General features: G+C 34.7%; 2 protein-coding genes across 2 annotated transcripts; both read right to left on the bottom strand.

Moving 5' to 3' along the window:
- Positions 1–1616: 1616 nt before the first annotated feature.
- LOC124911093 (subtilisin-like protease SBT3.18) lies at positions 1617–5526 on the bottom strand. The gene is made up of 10 exons (XM_047451539.1): positions 5428–5526; positions 5221–5312; positions 4991–5088; positions 4699–4872; positions 3442–4115; positions 3236–3303; positions 2919–3161; positions 2719–2833; positions 2389–2605; positions 1617–2330 (listed from the first exon to the last, which is right to left on the bottom strand). Exons 1-10 carry the CDS (start codon positions 5524–5526, stop codon positions 1747–1749), a joined length of 2364 nt encoding a protein of 787 aa, XP_047307495.1. The 3' UTR covers positions 1617–1746.
- A 4808-nt stretch (positions 5527–10334) lies between these two features.
- LOC124913384 (NAD(P)H-quinone oxidoreductase subunit J, chloroplastic) lies at positions 10335–11018 on the bottom strand. The gene has a single exon (XM_047453967.1). It carries the CDS (start codon positions 10764–10766, stop codon positions 10335–10337), a length of 432 nt encoding a protein of 143 aa, XP_047309923.1. The 5' UTR covers positions 10767–11018.
- Between the last annotated feature and the right edge of the window lie 6590 nt (positions 11019–17608).

Below are 17608 nucleotides of genomic sequence, written 5' to 3'. Positions count from 1 at the left end.
ATTGGAAACTTTTTCAAATGGACCTAAAAAATACTTTTTTACCGGATGATTTAGAGGAGGAAGTTTATATGGCTCTTCCTCCAGGTTACAAAGAGAACTTGAGTTCTAATTGTGTTTGTAAACTTAATAAAGATATATATGGACTAAAAGAATCTCCCCGAGCTTGGTACTTTAAATTAAGTAATGCTCTTCTTCAAAATGGTTTCATAAAAACTACGATAGATTCCTCCTTGTTTATTAAAAACTCGTCTCTTTTTATTCTTATATATGATGATATTATAATTACTGGAAGAAATAAAAAAAAGTTGAAATTGTACTTACAAAGAACTTTTGATATGAAAGACTTAGGTATTCTTAAGTATTTTCTTGGGGTGAAGATAGCTTATTCATAAAAAGGAATGTTCTTGTCTCAAAAAAAATATACCCTGGATTTAATAAATGAAACGGGGAAGTTAGGATTAAAACCAACTTGTACTCCAATAAACACCCCTTCTAAACTTGATTATGAAGATGGTGATGTGTGACTGGATATTGGCAAATATCAAAGATTATTGGTAAACTTATATTTTAACTGTTAATCGATTATATATCACTTTTCTGTTAGCATAGTAAGTTAGTACATGCATGCTCCACGAATAAGCCACCTCAAAACAGTCGAAAGAATACTTCGGTATCTCAAGGCTACTCCGGGACAAGGAATCTGGGTTAAAAAAATCATTGCTCAAACATTATTGGATACTCAGATGCAGACTGGACAGTAATGATCAAAAATCAACCACCGAATTCTGTACATTTTTTGGCGGGAATCTAGTCACTTGACGTAGTAAGAAGCAAAATGTAGTTGCAAGATCCAGCACTGAAGCGGAATACTGGGCTATGGCTACTACAGCTAGCGAACTTATCTAGATTAAGCATCTACTCCAAGATATGTGAATATCACAATGAACCTATAAAAACGTATTGCGACAACCAAGTAGCACACATCATATTGCATCTAATCCCATTTTTCATGAACGAACCAAACATATTGAAGTTGATGTCACTTTATACGAGAGAAAGTACAGTCTGACCAAATTGAAACACCTTACGTGATGAGGAATAACCAATTGGCCGACATCTTCACAAAGTCTCTAGATAGAACCTCATTCAACCGCATTCTTGACAGGTTAGGAGTTTTAATCTATTCACTCCTAACGTGAGGGGGAGTGTTGGAAACAATAACTAAATTAAATTAAATATAAGTATTACTTGGGCAGTGTATATGTTTTTACTTTGGAAATGTATAAGTTTCTTTTTGGGTTGTGTATTGCTCCTTTATATCATTGTATAAATAGTCTAACTTGTAAAACCAACATATATATCAATACATTTCATTTTCTCAACAGATTGAGAAAATATGGTTGCAAAACTTAAAATCATTTATGATTCTAACTCTCTAATACCATAATAAAAGATGAGAAAGAGAAATTTTATTGATTATTGAGATACATATATAGTAAGTCTATTATATAGACATTATAATCAACTTATATAAAAATTAATATAATATAATCATGTTATTATTACAATTTATAATATTTATAATATTGTAATAATATCTTACCAATATATTGTTTTATATTTTAAACTCCTTGTTAACCGTTTTATAATATCAATATTTGTGATTGTGAAAAAAAAATGCTTTTAATCAATATTTGTGATGGTGAAGAAGAATGCAGTTCCACTCAACCGAGCAAATGTGAAAATTTAAAGTTTGGAAATGAGAGTTGAATCGGTATTGTTGACACGAACGACAAGTGGGGTCCTAACACAATGAAACCCATCTGTCCAAACGATCTCTCCAAAGTCATACCTTTCCTTGGACTTCTTTGTTGGCTTGAGCGTGACATAATATGAGGCCTCTTCCTTGAACCAAGAGAAGGCCAACAACCTCGGCCAAACACTCACTTCCACTCCATTGGGCTCCACAATGCTAACAAAATACACTGCAGTTTTAAGTTCATCAACAATACGAACTGTCCTTTTAATAACCGTGGACTTTTCAAGGTTAGGAACAACGATAGAGGGGTAGTTGAGGTTAAAGTTAGTTGTCTTCTTCTGTCCTTTGGGGCAGGTGACAGTGGTGTCGGGAGATAGAATTGCAATTGTGTCCTCATCGTACCCAATGTTGCAAAGGTAGAAGATATAGTCTATCGGCTTTATGTCATAAACGAGACCAGGATCCAATGCTTTCAAAGGATCGACATGTCCTGCTCCTACGTCAAATGGATCGGAACCTTTGGCTATGCCCCCATAAGAGATAATATCTCCGGATTTATCCATGTTGTAAGCTGTGGCACATATATTAGTTAATTAGTTTGTTTTTTTTAAATGAATTTATAAAATTACCTGTGGTGATGAGGGCGGATCTAATAGCAGCTGGAGACCAATCGGGATGCACAGACTTGATAAGTGCAATGATTCCGGAAACATGGGGACATGACATTGATGTACCTGACTGGAAATTCCAGAGAAGGGATCTCTTATCAATGCTTGGCAATCCTGTTGGAGATGCTTTAGGAGGCCAAGCTGCCAGTATATTAACCCCCGGAGCACTCACATCTGGCTGCAAGCAATATACATAATACATTTCAAATTATTAGTACTTTGTTTTTAAATTAAGGAAAACTAGCTGTCATGCTCCTCCGTTTCCATTCAAAAAGATTTCGGTTAATGTACCTTGAGAATGTCAGGTGAAATGGAGCTTGGACCCCTTGAGGAAAAGGGTGCCACAATAGGGGCCACTGCCTCTTCTATGACTGTGGAGCTTGGTGATATCACCACTTTTGGTTGCCTTTAATTAATGAGCTAGCTTATTATTATTAATGACAATATTGAATCCAATCAACAAAAATTAAATAGTAAAAGATTGTACTCACTTGGGGGATTGAACAATGTAATAAAAGATTTTGGTCCCCAAATCAATGTTGACCCGAATTGTGGGAATAATGTCGAGATCAGCAATTTGCTTAGTTGGGGGTTCAACGAATATGAGGGCTGATGCGTTTGCTACAAATGCAGCTACTTGGGCTGTGCCGCTTGTGATTGATCCTATGCTCGAGAAACACAATATTATCTTTCCAATTGCTGCCTGTTTCCTCCAATTCTGTGATCTACATATCCTGTATAGAGATTATTGGTTGTCAATCAAAATTCATGCTAAAACTACTCATATATATATAAGATGATGCATTACCCTCCAATGAAATAATCTGATGCATCTACCAGTCTTCCTTTGATTTGCTTCACATTAATACTTTCTGCCTGTTTTTAAAAGTAACAATTGAGAATGTGAATTTGGTTTCGAGAATGATGTAAAAATTTCATTTTTCAAGTCTAATCACACGTTGGCACGTCATTTTTCCGATACCAATTGGCACCAAATATAATTTTAATTTTTACCGTGAAAGAGAGATTGCTGTTGTCCAGCACTACCCGGGTGGGAAAGTTACGATCAATGGATGAAGCAGCAACACAAGTTGCCCACGGAGCAACATTCTGCACCAATGACGGTTCTGGTCCGTCATTTCCAGCCGAGAAAACCACGCTAATGCCGGCCTGCATAGCATGAAACGATCCAATGTCGGCGCTTGAAGAGAAAAAAGGCATCAATGGAGGTGTCACGCCGTATGACGCCGATATCACGTTTACCCCATCATGCACTGCTTGATCAAATGCAGCAAGTATGTCAGCCTCCGAACATATCCCTACGAAATCCCTGCTCCAGCAGACCTTGTACACAGCCAAACGTGCCCTAGAGGCGCCTCCTCTGGCGATTCCCTTACCCAATCCGATGAAGCTTGCATTTCTCGACACGGATCCGACGGCAGTCGAGGCTACATGAGTGCCGTGACCGACAAGGTCGCGTGCTGATCTGTATTCTGATTTACTGCTAATGCTGAGAGGCCCATATTCTTCCTCGAAACCCTTTAGATAGAAACGGGCTCCCACGAGCTTCCGGTTGCAGGATATTTTGGGATCGAATCGGTCGCCTGCTACACATTTTCCTTTCCATGATTTTGGGACTGGACCCAGTTCGGGTTCTTCATGGAAGCTATCTGATTCAGGCCATACACCTTTTTACCATTCATAAGAAACATGTTACACATATATATCCAAGTAAGCTAAGCTCTCTATTTTACTCTAAACAGTCTGTCTCTGCTTAATTCAATCGGATTATTACTTTAACTGAATCAAACCCCTGCCCAGAAAGTTACAGATTGTAGGTCTCTAGAAAAAGTAAAGGGAAAAGTGATAAATGACAAGTCCATGTTGTTTTGTTGGGTGGGTGGGACTTTAAACTACTAATGCTTTTTATGAGGTTTCATCCATAGTTATTTGTACTTCCTTTACTTTGCCCTTTATGCATGTTTTTCACTGTGAATTTCAAATGGGGGCACTTTTTTACCTCCTTTCAAAGGTGGTCCCTCCATTATCTCCTGTTAACGGTAAATTTCCTTGGCAAATAGGTGACTTGATTATATATATAGGACCCACCCTAGATATCAGCACTACTTCTTTTGATTATCATCTAATGTATGATTATGCAAGATTGAGTTTCTGTTTTAATTTGGAGTCAAGCCAGTACTTGTGGATTTAGAATAAGATGTTGTTTGCTTGTTTTGTTTGCGTATGCTTAATTGGTTTGTTACATACTACCTGTATCTAAGACGGCAACAATTATGTCTTCTCCACCATAACCTAACTTTGTTGGTTTTGATACTTGATGATGATCTGATATATCTGCCAAAGTAAGGCCCAAGAAGTCCCAGCTTCTGGTGGTGTGTATCTTCAACATTCTGCTCTTGAAAACTGATACCACTCCTTTCACTCCTGCAGCATTGAACAACAAATTACATGAATGAATCAATGGAAAAGTGTTTGAGCTTGGCTGCGCTAATTAATAACGATATGTGGTTTCTTGATAATAACTGAAAAATGGGATTATTACTCGATAAGACAGTAGCTTGGGTAGAGTTAAGGATAGCTGAAAATCCTGAGAAGCTTCGTCTGTAGCTATATAACATGGATTTCTTGGTTTCCTCTTTCCTAAACATAATAAATTAACAAGAGATTATTAATTAATATGATTGATTGCAAGGTATATAAGATGTCTTTGCATTAGATTGATGTATTATTAGCTGAAAATATGAGGAGTTAGTTTGGAGTGGTTGATGATACCTGAGAAAGACATTAGAAAGGAGCTCGTGATGATGATTGGTGGTAAGAATTGGTTCATACTTTTTGCTGAGCCCTAGGTAAACTATGTAAACCTTACAAGCGTGCATACACAAAAAAATCAACACTATAGAAGAAAAATGATTGTGAAAAAAGACAAAATAGGATTAACATTCACTTTGGATATTAGGGTATGTATGGATGACTTACATGAGGTGAAGAAGAAGAGGTCAAGTGAAGTGCTGATGAAAAGCAAGAAACTGAGAGCAATAGTGAAAAGATCCAGAAATGTGGAAAAGAACTTCCCATTTTCTTCTTGCATGCATTGTGAGAAGCACGCATTGCATTAAATAGTCATGGAAAAGGTTGACCATGATTTTTATAGAGAAAATTATAATTGTGAAAACTATGTGTGCGTGAATTTGAAGTATACATACACACATGATCACTTCTAAAAATGAAAACACCTAGATAGATTATTATATTTTTCCTTCCTTAAAAGCTAGCTAGCTATTAAGAATGTTATTAGGGTATGTATGCATTAATATGATTTCAGTTTTTTTTTTTTTTTAAATTAAAGAGAACTAGCATGACATCTCAATAGCGCTTCCAGATAGAATCAAACCCGTGACCTTTTGGTCTCTTAATGTAACTCTTACCACTGAACTACCTTGGTGGGTTAAATGATTTGAGTTAATTAATCTAGCAGGAAAGATAAAATTGTGCAAATTTAACTTAGCATGAATGATAACAACAGAGAAAAATTCAGATACACCATTTAATCATTCATTGCTGGGCATATACTTGTTCATCATAAGTTCTTCCTACTTAGTGTCCTGATGATAATGGGAGGATTATGCCATATTACCAGTTACTTCATCATGATGATAAGAAAACTCAGTATCACTTGTGATTTTAAGTATATATTCTTATTAAATGACATATGAGAGTATGGTACTAATTAATTATGTCTATATATTTTGTGATTAAGATTTAGCTTCATTAAATAGTTCTAAAGATATATTATGACAAATTCCTTGATCACTTCATTGCACAACTCCTTAAATTAGGAGGAAGAAGAAGCAATGGTAGGTACTCCATTAAAGCCTAATGAACATATGCATATATATATATATATATAGGTTATTTAACTTTGTTTATGATTTAAGAAACGGACAAGAATTATTTATTTCCTAAAGAGATACATAGCCATGTCAGTAAAGGATTATTCCACAGTAGCTAGCTTCCTAGCATCAACATACCTCTAGACAACCTGCTGCATGCTTTACCTAGAGAGTGCATATATGGCTTTTTAAGTTGCTTATCTTTTTATCAAGGATAATAATATATAATTCTATTAACTTCTAACATAACCATTGATTTTTGCTTTCACCAAATTAATTATCCTCATATTAGCTTTCTTCTTCAATGAACATCTAGAATTGGAAAAATGAATTCACCTAACCTAGTCTACACTACAAAGGGTGGAATATACATAATTGAACTTAAAGGAACTAGGAGAATCATTACTGATGCTTTGTTTTCGTTCGACACGATCCACGACTTAAGCGCGCAAGCTTGTTGTGTGAGATTGCAGGTTTATGATGAAGGGTCTAATAGAGACTTCTCAAGCACGCTCCACCATCCATCCACTATGAAATTATCATTACTACTTTCCTAGATATGGATGGTACTGAGGGCACAGTTAACAAAAGCCAACTAATTCAAGTAAAGGTTTCTAGGTACGTTGCTTTCTTTGGATCTCGTGTTTTCTTTTATTTCCATTTTTTGTATTGTGGTGGAAGAAATTATAAGAGATTTCTCTCATTTTTCTTCTATGGCATTATATATACTTAATTATTATTATTACCCAATTTTTTCTATGTTAAGACCAACTGTCAGAAAGAACCCATGCATTTTACAAAATTTTAATAGAAGATGCATGATGAACTAGCACTAGCTAGTGTATAACTTCTACTTAGTTTTCACACATTAAAGGAACTCTGCAAAGCACTATAATTCATGTTATTAGCTACATTGATATGGAGAAAGATCTTCTAGTTACTTTTATTTTTCTAAAGTTTAAGTTTGTATTAATAAAGTGAAGCCACTTCTTGCAATCTTGGTTACTAACCATTTTTCTACGGGAAAATATGATCCCAAGCTGAAATAAAGAATGAGAAAGAAAACAAATAGAGTTGTTTTCTCAGTTTATATGCATTATGTACAGTATCGATTTTCATGTCAACTAAATCCAACTTCCAGTTTTTTTTTTTTGTTTTTTGTTTCTTTTTGGCTATTATATTTCCATCAATGAGACATCCGAATCTGTTACATAAAAAATCTTTGAAACTCCAACTTATGTTGCATGTCTAGATTTTTCAACAATAAGTTTTCTATGTAAGCAAGCAATTGGTAAAGTTAACCCTAAAACCTCTTTAAAAATCTTTTCTTTTTATTTTTTATTCTGAAGTCTGTCCAATTTTATTTAGAATCACTAACACAGTTACATGACAGAAACAGGAAAATAGTAATGACAACAACACAAAATAAAGAAGCCAACAATGACAACTATAACAACCTAAACAACATAAAAACAAGAGAAAATACAATTCATGCAACTAACAAGCCATTGAAAAGCAGGAATATCATCTTCATCGATAGTCACATCATGGGTAGATGAGGATAGAGTTCAATTGTTGTTTAGAATTCCTATACTGGATAAACAATCTAAAAATGTATGTTTCGATGATGGCTATGAAAGTCTTATCCGAACAGGAGTGAATAACATTTAAATTTGCGGCAGGAAATCATTTTCGATCAGTGTTAAGGTTATATAGGAAAGCAATTCATATTTAGTGCAAATTGTCGTACTAGTTAGTATGTAAGGTAGTAGAGTTTGTTTAACCGTTTTCCAAAAAAAAATAATGTAGTAGAGTAATGGTAACCTCTTACAAGTATAATTACCCATTAACATTTACTGCATAACATACTTCAATACTTCATTATCCTGTATAGGAAATAGAGGTTTTTAATTGATCTCAAAATCTCTCTAAACGAAAATTACGAAAAATTGGTCATTTTTTCTAAAAAGAAATCCACTTTGGAGTGTTTGGTAAGATAGGCTTCCTCAAAGAACATATAATCTCTTGCAAACTCTTGCTATGAAGAGCAACAAAACACTAAAGGAGAAGGGTCATACATATTATTGTATCATCTCAGACCACAACAACTTCCATCTTTCCTTGATAACATAAACCCTAAACAACAATATACAATGGAAGGGGTTAAACCCATAAATAAGCTGCAACCTATGCATAATATTAGGTCACTCTTCACATAAGAACAACTAAAAAAATATGTTTATCCTAAAGTACTCATTCACCTAAACCATTAAGCTTATACAAAAAAAAAAAATTAATCAAATTGCATACGATTGTATTTGTAGTTATTATATTGGACCTTAATCTATGTCTTTTATGTAAATTCTTGAACTAAGAAACTCTTTTGTTTTGAACCCATTTGAAATAATAACTTATAATGATTTTTTTATTTATTTTGTTAAAGCACGTAGCCACAAATGATTAGATTTTTGCAGAAATCTTGCTAACTGGATCACATCTCATGCCATATTATTCCAATCTTACAATGTATTTTTTTCAGTGATTTTTTTTTTTATTATTCAAAACCCATTTATGGGTTTAGAAAGAAAAAATGTTTGAGGATGGTTTTCAAAGTAAATGAATACATTGATGGCTTATTATGAGTATTTTTTATTAAAATTTATTTTGGTCCGTAATACTAAAAAGGAGAGGATTCCATTCTTTCATTTGCATAGAAAGGTGGAAACCAAATAATGAAGGCACTACCGCACTGATATACACTCTTTAGTTAGTTTAGTCAAATATATCTTTATAGTTATTACATTTCTCTAGATCAAACAAGCTACAATTCTTTCTTTCTTTTTCTAAATTTATTATAAATTATACTGGCTGATTGTCTCACATTAGTTTAATGTACAATGTATATGTTCAATATATACATAAAATTATTTCATTTTTGTAAGGTGAAATTATTTTATATGTTTTGCAATTTTGTATGAATGTTTGATGGGACATAGTTATACTAAAAAATAATAACAGTAGTATATAACATTTTGTAGGACATAATGTATTGTTTTTGCATGACCTTTAGTTTGAAAACTAATGTAGTTTTCTTAAGCCCAAATTTCATAATGCTCATATTCAAAGGGAATGTAAGTAGGTTACTTTTCGGACAATCTTTGATGAGGGATGGAACACATTGTTGATAAGATTGAGAGAGGGCATCAGAATTCTTGAGGCAGTCTAATCCATTAGCTTCGATTGTGGTGGATGTTGGAGGAACTAGACAAGTTGATTTCTGGTATAGCATGGGATATTCTTAGATATTGTGGATTGGTAAAAGATTGTGTGTTCCCCAAAGTTATTCCTAGACACTGTTCATTCTCTAGTTGGCTTTTAGGGGCGGCTCAAGATAAGAAACCAAATTAGCTAGTTCATGACCATTCCATAAGTTAATCATATTTTCTGCGATTGTCGAGATTTTCTTTAAGCATGAGGATTATACATTTTCCGATCAAGTGACATATGATTATAGACTTGGTTACTAACAAGGATACCTCTAGAAGTTTTTATGCCAATGTCTTTAAGTGTTTTATTAGCTCGACTATATATCTGATTTAGATGGAAGAGAATGGCCGAATCTTTTACAAGGAAAAGAAAATAGTGAAATAAGTTTTGATGGTATGCACTCTTTCACGTGTGAAAGTGAATTATTATTAAAGAAAATTGAGAGAGTTGTCAAAAGCTAAAGTTATTACATGGATTTTGTAAAAATCACGAAACCTCAATTTTTATGGTGAGATGTTCATATTATGTTTTTGTTTGTATTTAAATGTTTGAATAATTGTAATGTTTGACAAAAGCGTGCAGCTTCCCGGTTTAGCCAAACAACTGCAAGAGATTTCAGTAGTGATAGCTAAACTAACTAGATGTTCCCCAAAACCTGTCGAATAAAAAATCAAAGAAACATTATTTGATAACTTCACTTATCACTTAATTTAATATATGAATAACTTATTTAATGTAAATTTGTTTGTAACTTTCGGGCATTAAGATACGTTTCAAGCGTGGATGGTTATCATAATAGATTCCCAACATATCATAAGATTCCCGTTCTTGAAAATCCACAGTTTTCCAAACCCAGAAAACAGACGGAATTCTCGGATTGCTCCTTGGAGCAAATACTTTTATGCATACCTCCTCTGGTTGATCTACACCATCCTCGATTCTCGTAAGATGATACACACTAGCTAATAGGCCGCCGGGTGCTACATCATAGGCACATTGGGAACGTAGATAATTGTAACCATATACATATAAAATGACAGCAATTGAATGCCAATCTTCAGGCTTTATTTGTAAAGCCTCTATTCCTTGGTAATCAAAGCCCAAAGATCTATGAATTATCCCATGCTTGACTAGCCAAGCAGATAAACGACCCTGCATCTTTTTTATCTCTCCCGCATTTTGATTTACATAAGTATTTCACATTTACAATGAAATTTATGAAAATTGACCTGCTACTTGTTATTCTATAACATCCTGTCTAATTCACCAATTCATGGGAAGATGCTGAACTTTTATATTTGAAAAAAATTTCACGAGGAATCTCTGAAGTTGAAGTAGTTGACATTTGATTAAGTAATCCTTGATTACAATTTTTAGTATGAATATTGCGTTCAACATGAAACTTATGATTGGTAGTAAAACATCGATTCTACTGTTTAAACTTAATTTTATCTTCATAGATTTCTCGAGGTATTTTCTTACGAAGTTTATTATAGTATCTAGAATCGCTTCTAGTTTAGGCGGACAACCTGTTAAAATACATCCACAGAGATTAGCTTATCAACTCCTAAAACACTATTATAAGAATAAGTCTTGAATATACCCCTATAATGGTACATGTTCCTATAGTTATAAAACATATTTTGGTTATGGCATTTGCTCATATAATCTAACTAAAGGAGTCATTTTCATTGTTACTAGTTCAACGGTTAAAATTAGGTCTACTTGTTAACTCGATCTTGGTACCAGTTCATGCGATCAAGTCGACCTGTTAAAATACATCCACAGAGATTAGCTTATCAGCTCCTAAAACACTATTATAAGAATAAGTCTTGAACATACCCCTATAATGGTACATGTTCCTATAGTTATAACATTTTTTAGTTATGGCATTTGCTCATATAATCTAACTAAATGAGTCATTTTCATTGTTACTGGTTCAACGGTTAAAATTAGGTCTGCTTGTTAACTCGATCTTGGTACCAGTCCATGCGATCAAGTCGACCTGTTAAAATACATCCACAGATATTAGCTTATCAACTCCTAAAACATTATTATAAGAATAAGTCTTGAACATACCCCTATAATGGTACATGTTCCTATAGTTATAACATATTTTGGTTATGGCATTTGCTCATATAATCTAACTAAAGGAGTCATTTTCATTGATACTGTTTCAACGGTTAAAATTAGGTCAGCTTGTTAACTCGATTTTGGTACCAGTCCATGCGATCAAAGTCGACCGGTTAAAATACATCCACAGAGATTAGCTTATCAACTCCTAAAACACTATTATTAGAATAAGTCTTGAACATACCCATATAATGTACATGTTCCTATAGTTATAACATGTTTTGGTTATAGGTATGGCATTTGCTCATATAATCTAACTAAAGGAGTCATTTTCATTAGGTCTGCTTGTTAACTCGATCATGGTACCAGTCTATGCGATCAAAGTCGACCTGTTAAAATACATCCATAGAGATTAGCTTATCAACTCCTAAATCACTATTATAAGAATAAGTCTTGAACATATCCCTACAATGGTATATGTTCCTATAGTTATAACATATTTTGGTTATGCCATTTGCTCATATAATTTAACTAAAAGAGTCATTTTCATTGTTACTGTTTTAACGATTAAAATTAGGTCGGCTTGTTAACTCGATCTTGGTACCAGTCCATGGATCAAAGTCGAATCACGAACCCAGGACCTCATGGAGGCCTAGAGAATATCCACTTCTTTTTACCGTTAGACTAGAAGAGGAGATGAAACAATTGAATTTTGAGTTGTCCTCAAGTAAGGGAAACTCAATTAAATTCATAACTATTTTTTTATTTTTAGTTTTTAAATATTCATGAACTAAGACCAATTCAATGCTATTTTTGTCGCACATAAACTAAACTAACAATTAAGATAAGCACAGAAATGAAAACTTTTATAAATACCGATATATCAATATTTTAAAACTCATTGCCCAAGGATAAAAAAAATCATTTCAACATAAAAAAATAAGTGAATTATGTTAAAAATAAAAGCTAAAATATTAAATTTATTATATAAGTGAAGAGAAGCTAAACATGTTATTCTAAAAAAAAGACAAAATTAACCTCCTAAATTTAGTAAAATTATTACCATATATAAAGTTTTATTATGTTTTCATTTTTTTTATATAACAAATTTTATTTTTTTTCTATAATTATAATTCATCAAACTAGAAAATAAAAATGTGATTCTATATTAAAAAAGATTCTTATTTTATCTTATATATATCACGATGCCCTCTTCATATATATATATATATATATATATATATATATATATATATATATATTCGGTCTTTTACTTTTATTATTGATAACAAAGAGGGAAAGCATCATCCCTATCAGACTGTCGCTAAACAAAAGCAATGATTTTTCACATTCAAGCATGAAACACTGGTGAAAAAAGGGTCAAAACCGAGAGTTAAAACTCTCGGTTTTGACCCTATAACTTTCGGTGAAGACACCTTACCGAAGGTTTTAGTAACCCTCGCCATCCCTCGGTATTGACACTCTCGGGACTTCCATAAAGAGAAAAACCGAGAGTTATATGAAAACTTTCGTATTTTTCTCTTTTTGAAAAAACCGAGGGTTTTACAAGAACTTTCGGTTTTTCTCTTTTTGGAAAAACCGAGGGTTTTATACAGACCTTTCGGTTTTTCTCTTTTGTGGAAAAACCGAGGGTTGTATATAGACCTTTCGGTTTTCTTCTTTTTACAAATAACTTTCGGTTTTTCTCTGTGTGGAAAAACCGAGGGTTTTGCAAAGAACTTTCGGTTTTACCCGAAGAGGAAAACCGAGAGTTATATACAAAACTTTCGGTTTTCCTCTTCGGTTAAAACCGAAAGTTTTGTAAATAACTCTCGGTTTTCCTCTTCGGGTAAAACCGAGAGTTTTCCACTAACTCTCGGTTTTCTCCTTTTCAAGAAAACCGAAAGTTATATTAAAACTCTCGGATTTTACCCGAAGAGGAAAACCGAAAGTTTTGTAAATAACTCTCGGTTTTCCTCTTTAGGATAAAAACCGAGGGTTTGTCATATAACTCTCGGTTTTCTCTTTGGCTAAAAACCGAGAGTTTTCTAATATCTCTCGTTTTTTCCAAAAAGAGAAAAACCGAGAGATTTCAATATTACTTTCGGTTTTTTCCCCTAAATTTTTAAAAATGTGCGGATTATTTTGCTCGCAACCAAAACCTAACCAAAACCTGTTCAGCCAAACCAATATATTAATGATAAAAGAAATGCAGCATACATTAAACGATCACATTAATTGATCGTGAACATTACAAAATTCGAAACCAAACAAATATTCCGAACAATCTGTTATAAGTTCAACTACTATAATGAAAACATGTTCATAATCGAAACAACCTTAGCTTGTGGGGGGAGGAGGTGGTTGTTGCCTCATATATAATTCGATTCTCTCCATTCTCGCGTTCATCTCTGACTTCTCCCTCTCCATTTTTTCGGTAATCTCTAACTTCTCCCTCTCCATTCTTTCCACAATTTCTTGCTTTTCCAATTGCATTTCATCCATTTTCCGCCTTCTTTCTTCATCTCTCTTCTCCAGTTCCTCCAGCTTGAGCTTCATTATTTGATTCTCTTCTAACAATCGCTCATTGTTTCGCTGTGAACTGTTTCCACTACGACGATCCTCACGAAAGTGTGTGGGTCGGACGCCTGATCCCATTCCGAAGACGACCCCGTGTTTTTGTTGTCCGAACACCCTCTCCGTCAATTCAAAATCAGATATTCCCGGTTCGTTACTAACAACCTCCTCCATCTCAGCCTGCACAATTAAAATAAAATATCATTTCTATAATAAAAAAACTAGGCATATTCAATTCACTTACAATTTTCTCTTGCACGTGTTCGTCCGGGACGGGTGTTGGGTTTTCTTGTGTCGGTTTTGGTGTACGGGTCCTCTTGAATACTTCAATTACAGACGGTGGTCGTCCCATTTCAATCGCCTGTTGAAATAAATGATTTATATAATTAATAACAATCTTTATATTAAGTTATTACAAATAATGTACTTACCAACTCGTCTTCAATTTGTGCAAACGGTCTACTTCCCGTTCGATGTGGGAATTTCAGATTCTTCCGATTCTTCATATTTGTAGTACTGTGTCTCTGTATTTGAAATAACAAATGAAGTTAGATTAATTAATATCAACTCTTATTTGAATTATGAAACCGTACCTTAAACGTTTCTGTGAAGAAATGGTTGCGACACACAAACTCCCAATCATTTCGATCGTAGTCCGGTGGAGGATTAGCCAGTACCGCCGCCTCGTCTCCTTTGTGGACGCGGATATAATTCTTGTTCAAATCCGACCGCCATCTATCCCATATCTGATTGGCGTGTCCCAACCCCCTCGTTCGAAAAGAGTCAATGTCACCATTAGTCGCTTCGAACGGATCCTGAAAAAAATAACATCCAAATGTGAAAAATAATTATTTAATGACGTAATGTATAATCAAGTAATAATTATTAACCTTGATAGCAGTCCACAGTGAATCCAATTGGTCTGCACTTAAAGCCTTCCATTTGAGAAGACGGTGTGAGACGGCTGCGGGGCTCCGGATAATCGACCCCACATGTCTAGACCACAGTGTCCTTCCCACGTCTGTACCGCCTGGCCTCCCATCCTTCTCTCTAAACGTTAGAGGGATCCTCGTCCCCGCTAGCCTCTTAGACAGCGCAATATTCTTGTTCTTCCCCCGTCTCTTGCGGGCAGAAGATTCTTCGAAATTATCAAAATCTTAATTAAATATGTCAATCAATTGAAACACTAACTAATTTGTAAACGAAATACCTGTCGATGATGGGTCGGGAGTGGTCCCGTGCTCCTCCTCGTCATCCTGCTCCTCGATAGGCTCCTCAAGACCCTCGTCTTCAGCCTCATCGCTAGGCACGTTATCAGCGAATGTGCTCTCTATATACTCTGCGATGTCATCAATATCGTCTTCAGTCTCGTATGTTCGGGGAGGTGCAGTAGCTATCGGGACCACATGAATCGGTGGTTGGTCTCTCGAAGACGATCCTCGTTGCTTTAACGACTCGGATTGGGCAAGTAGGTTTTGGTAACTCTTATCCAATTTCTTGGGTGTCTTCCTCATACTCTTCCAAGTTGTTTTAGGACCTTCAGACATTCTTAATTCACACCATTAATAAAAATGAGTGAATACTTGAAATAAAGTAGTAATAAAAATGAATTTAAAGTTAAAAACATAATTAAATCTACCTAATTAATTAATCTGAACTATATGTTTGTAAACCGGGGTTTTATTTTTGTCACAATCTTCCAACCGGGTCGGGCTGACATATCAGGGGCGTAGAATACTTGTTTTGCTTGACTCGCCAATATATACGGGTCTTGACTTTGCGTTTTCAATATTCGGTTTACATTTACACTTACGAAGCCATATTTATCCACTTTCACTCCTAGCTCCCCCGAGTGTGTATCAAACCACTTACACTTGAATAAAACAACTCGTTTGTGAGAATAGTATTGTAATTCGATTATATCCGTCAAAACTCCGTAGTATGACATAGTTTCAGATCCGTTGTATCCCTCAACAACCACCCCACTATTTTGAGTTGTCAAACCTTCGTCGTGTTTTTCTGTACAGAATTTGAATCCATTTACTTTACACCAAACATACATAGACGAGTACATACTTGGACCTTCTCCTAAGATCTTGAGGTCTCTTGATATGTCGTTACTTTCTGCTAAATGGGCGACCTATATATGTATCCGAAATGTAGTTGTTAATATGAATAAAAAGAGTTAGGATATATGGTTTGTAATTTACTCACTCGATGCTTGAAATATGCGGCAAACGTTTCTCCACTGGACTCGTTGTTATAATCTCTGCAAATAGATCGAATGCTAATTAGTAACACTCTTTAATGCTAATTAGTAACAGCAACTTTGAAACTTACATGTAAAAAGGTTCTGCTTCGGGACAATTTTTCAAAATGTAAGAATGAGCTGTCACTCGATCTATATAATCCAAGTTGTATACTTTTCCGTTGGATAGGTCTTCCAATGATGCAAATATTGAAATCCCCGAGATTTCAGGTTGTGCATTTTCTTGATCTTGTTCCTCCATATACCTGGCACATAAGCTAATACTTTCGTTAACAAGATAGCTCTCGCTTATAGAGGCTTCGGGGTGGTTATTATTCCGCAAATATCTTTTCATTGTACCCATGTAATGTTCAAAGGGATACATCCATCGATACTGAACAGGTCCTCCAAGCAAAGCCTCAAATGACAAGTGAACCGGGAGATGCATCATGATGTCGAAGATTGACAGCGGAAAAATCATTTCAAATTTGCAAAGTGTCAATGTAATATCCATGTACAATTGTTCCAGGTCCTCTTGAATCAACTCTTTGAAGCACAACAACCGAAAGAAACGAGACAAATTTACTAACGCATCATACACATACTCTGGAAGCAATCCACGAGTTGCTAAAGGAATTAGATATTCCAACAAGATGTGACAATCGTGACTCTTTAATCCCGAAAGTTTTTTCTCTTCCAAATTTACACAACCCCCGATATTTGAGCAAAACCCATCAGGCAACTTGAGATCTTTCAAGAAGTTACAAAGACGTATTTTATTTTCGGATGTCAAAGTGAAAGGCGCTTCTGGATAATGAACAACTCCTTCATCATTTATAGGATGTAACCATGATTTTATGCCTAAGAGTTCTAAGTCTTTACGAGCTTTAGGACCATCCTTAGTCTTCTCTTTCACATTCATTATTGTTCCCAACACGCTATCACAGATATTTTTCTCAATATGCATCACATCCAAATTATGTCTCAATAATAGGGATTTCCAATAAGGTAGACGGAAGAAAATGCTAAGTTTGTTCCAATTGTCTCCCCGCGTTTCATGATATATCTTGGTTCTCTTGCTCATATCCGCACTAAGAATAAT

This window comes from Impatiens glandulifera, chromosome 8, assembly GCF_907164915.1.
Source record: "Impatiens glandulifera chromosome 8, dImpGla2.1, whole genome shotgun sequence".
NCBI lineage: Eukaryota > Viridiplantae > Streptophyta > Magnoliopsida > Ericales > Balsaminaceae > Impatiens > Impatiens glandulifera.
The sequence above is the reverse complement of the archived record's forward strand: the minus strand, read 5'-3'. Positions and strand labels throughout refer to the sequence as shown.

Coding starts and splice junctions, on each gene's coding strand:
- LOC124913384 (XM_047453967.1), bottom strand. CDS start 10,766: ATGCAGGGTCGTTTATCTGCTTGGCTAGTCAAGCATGGGATAATTCAT.
- LOC124911093 (XM_047451539.1), bottom strand. CDS start 5,526: ATGGGAAGTTCTTTTCCACATTTCTGGATCTTTTCACTATTGCTCTCA. Junction 3,304..3,441: donor ACAGCAATCTCTCTTTCACG/GTAAAAATTAAA, acceptor TTTTAAAAACAG/GCAGAAAGTATTAATGTGAA. Junction 2,331..2,388: donor ATCCGCCCTCATCACCACAG/GTAATTTTATAA, acceptor TATGTGCCACAG/CTTACAACATGGATAAATCC.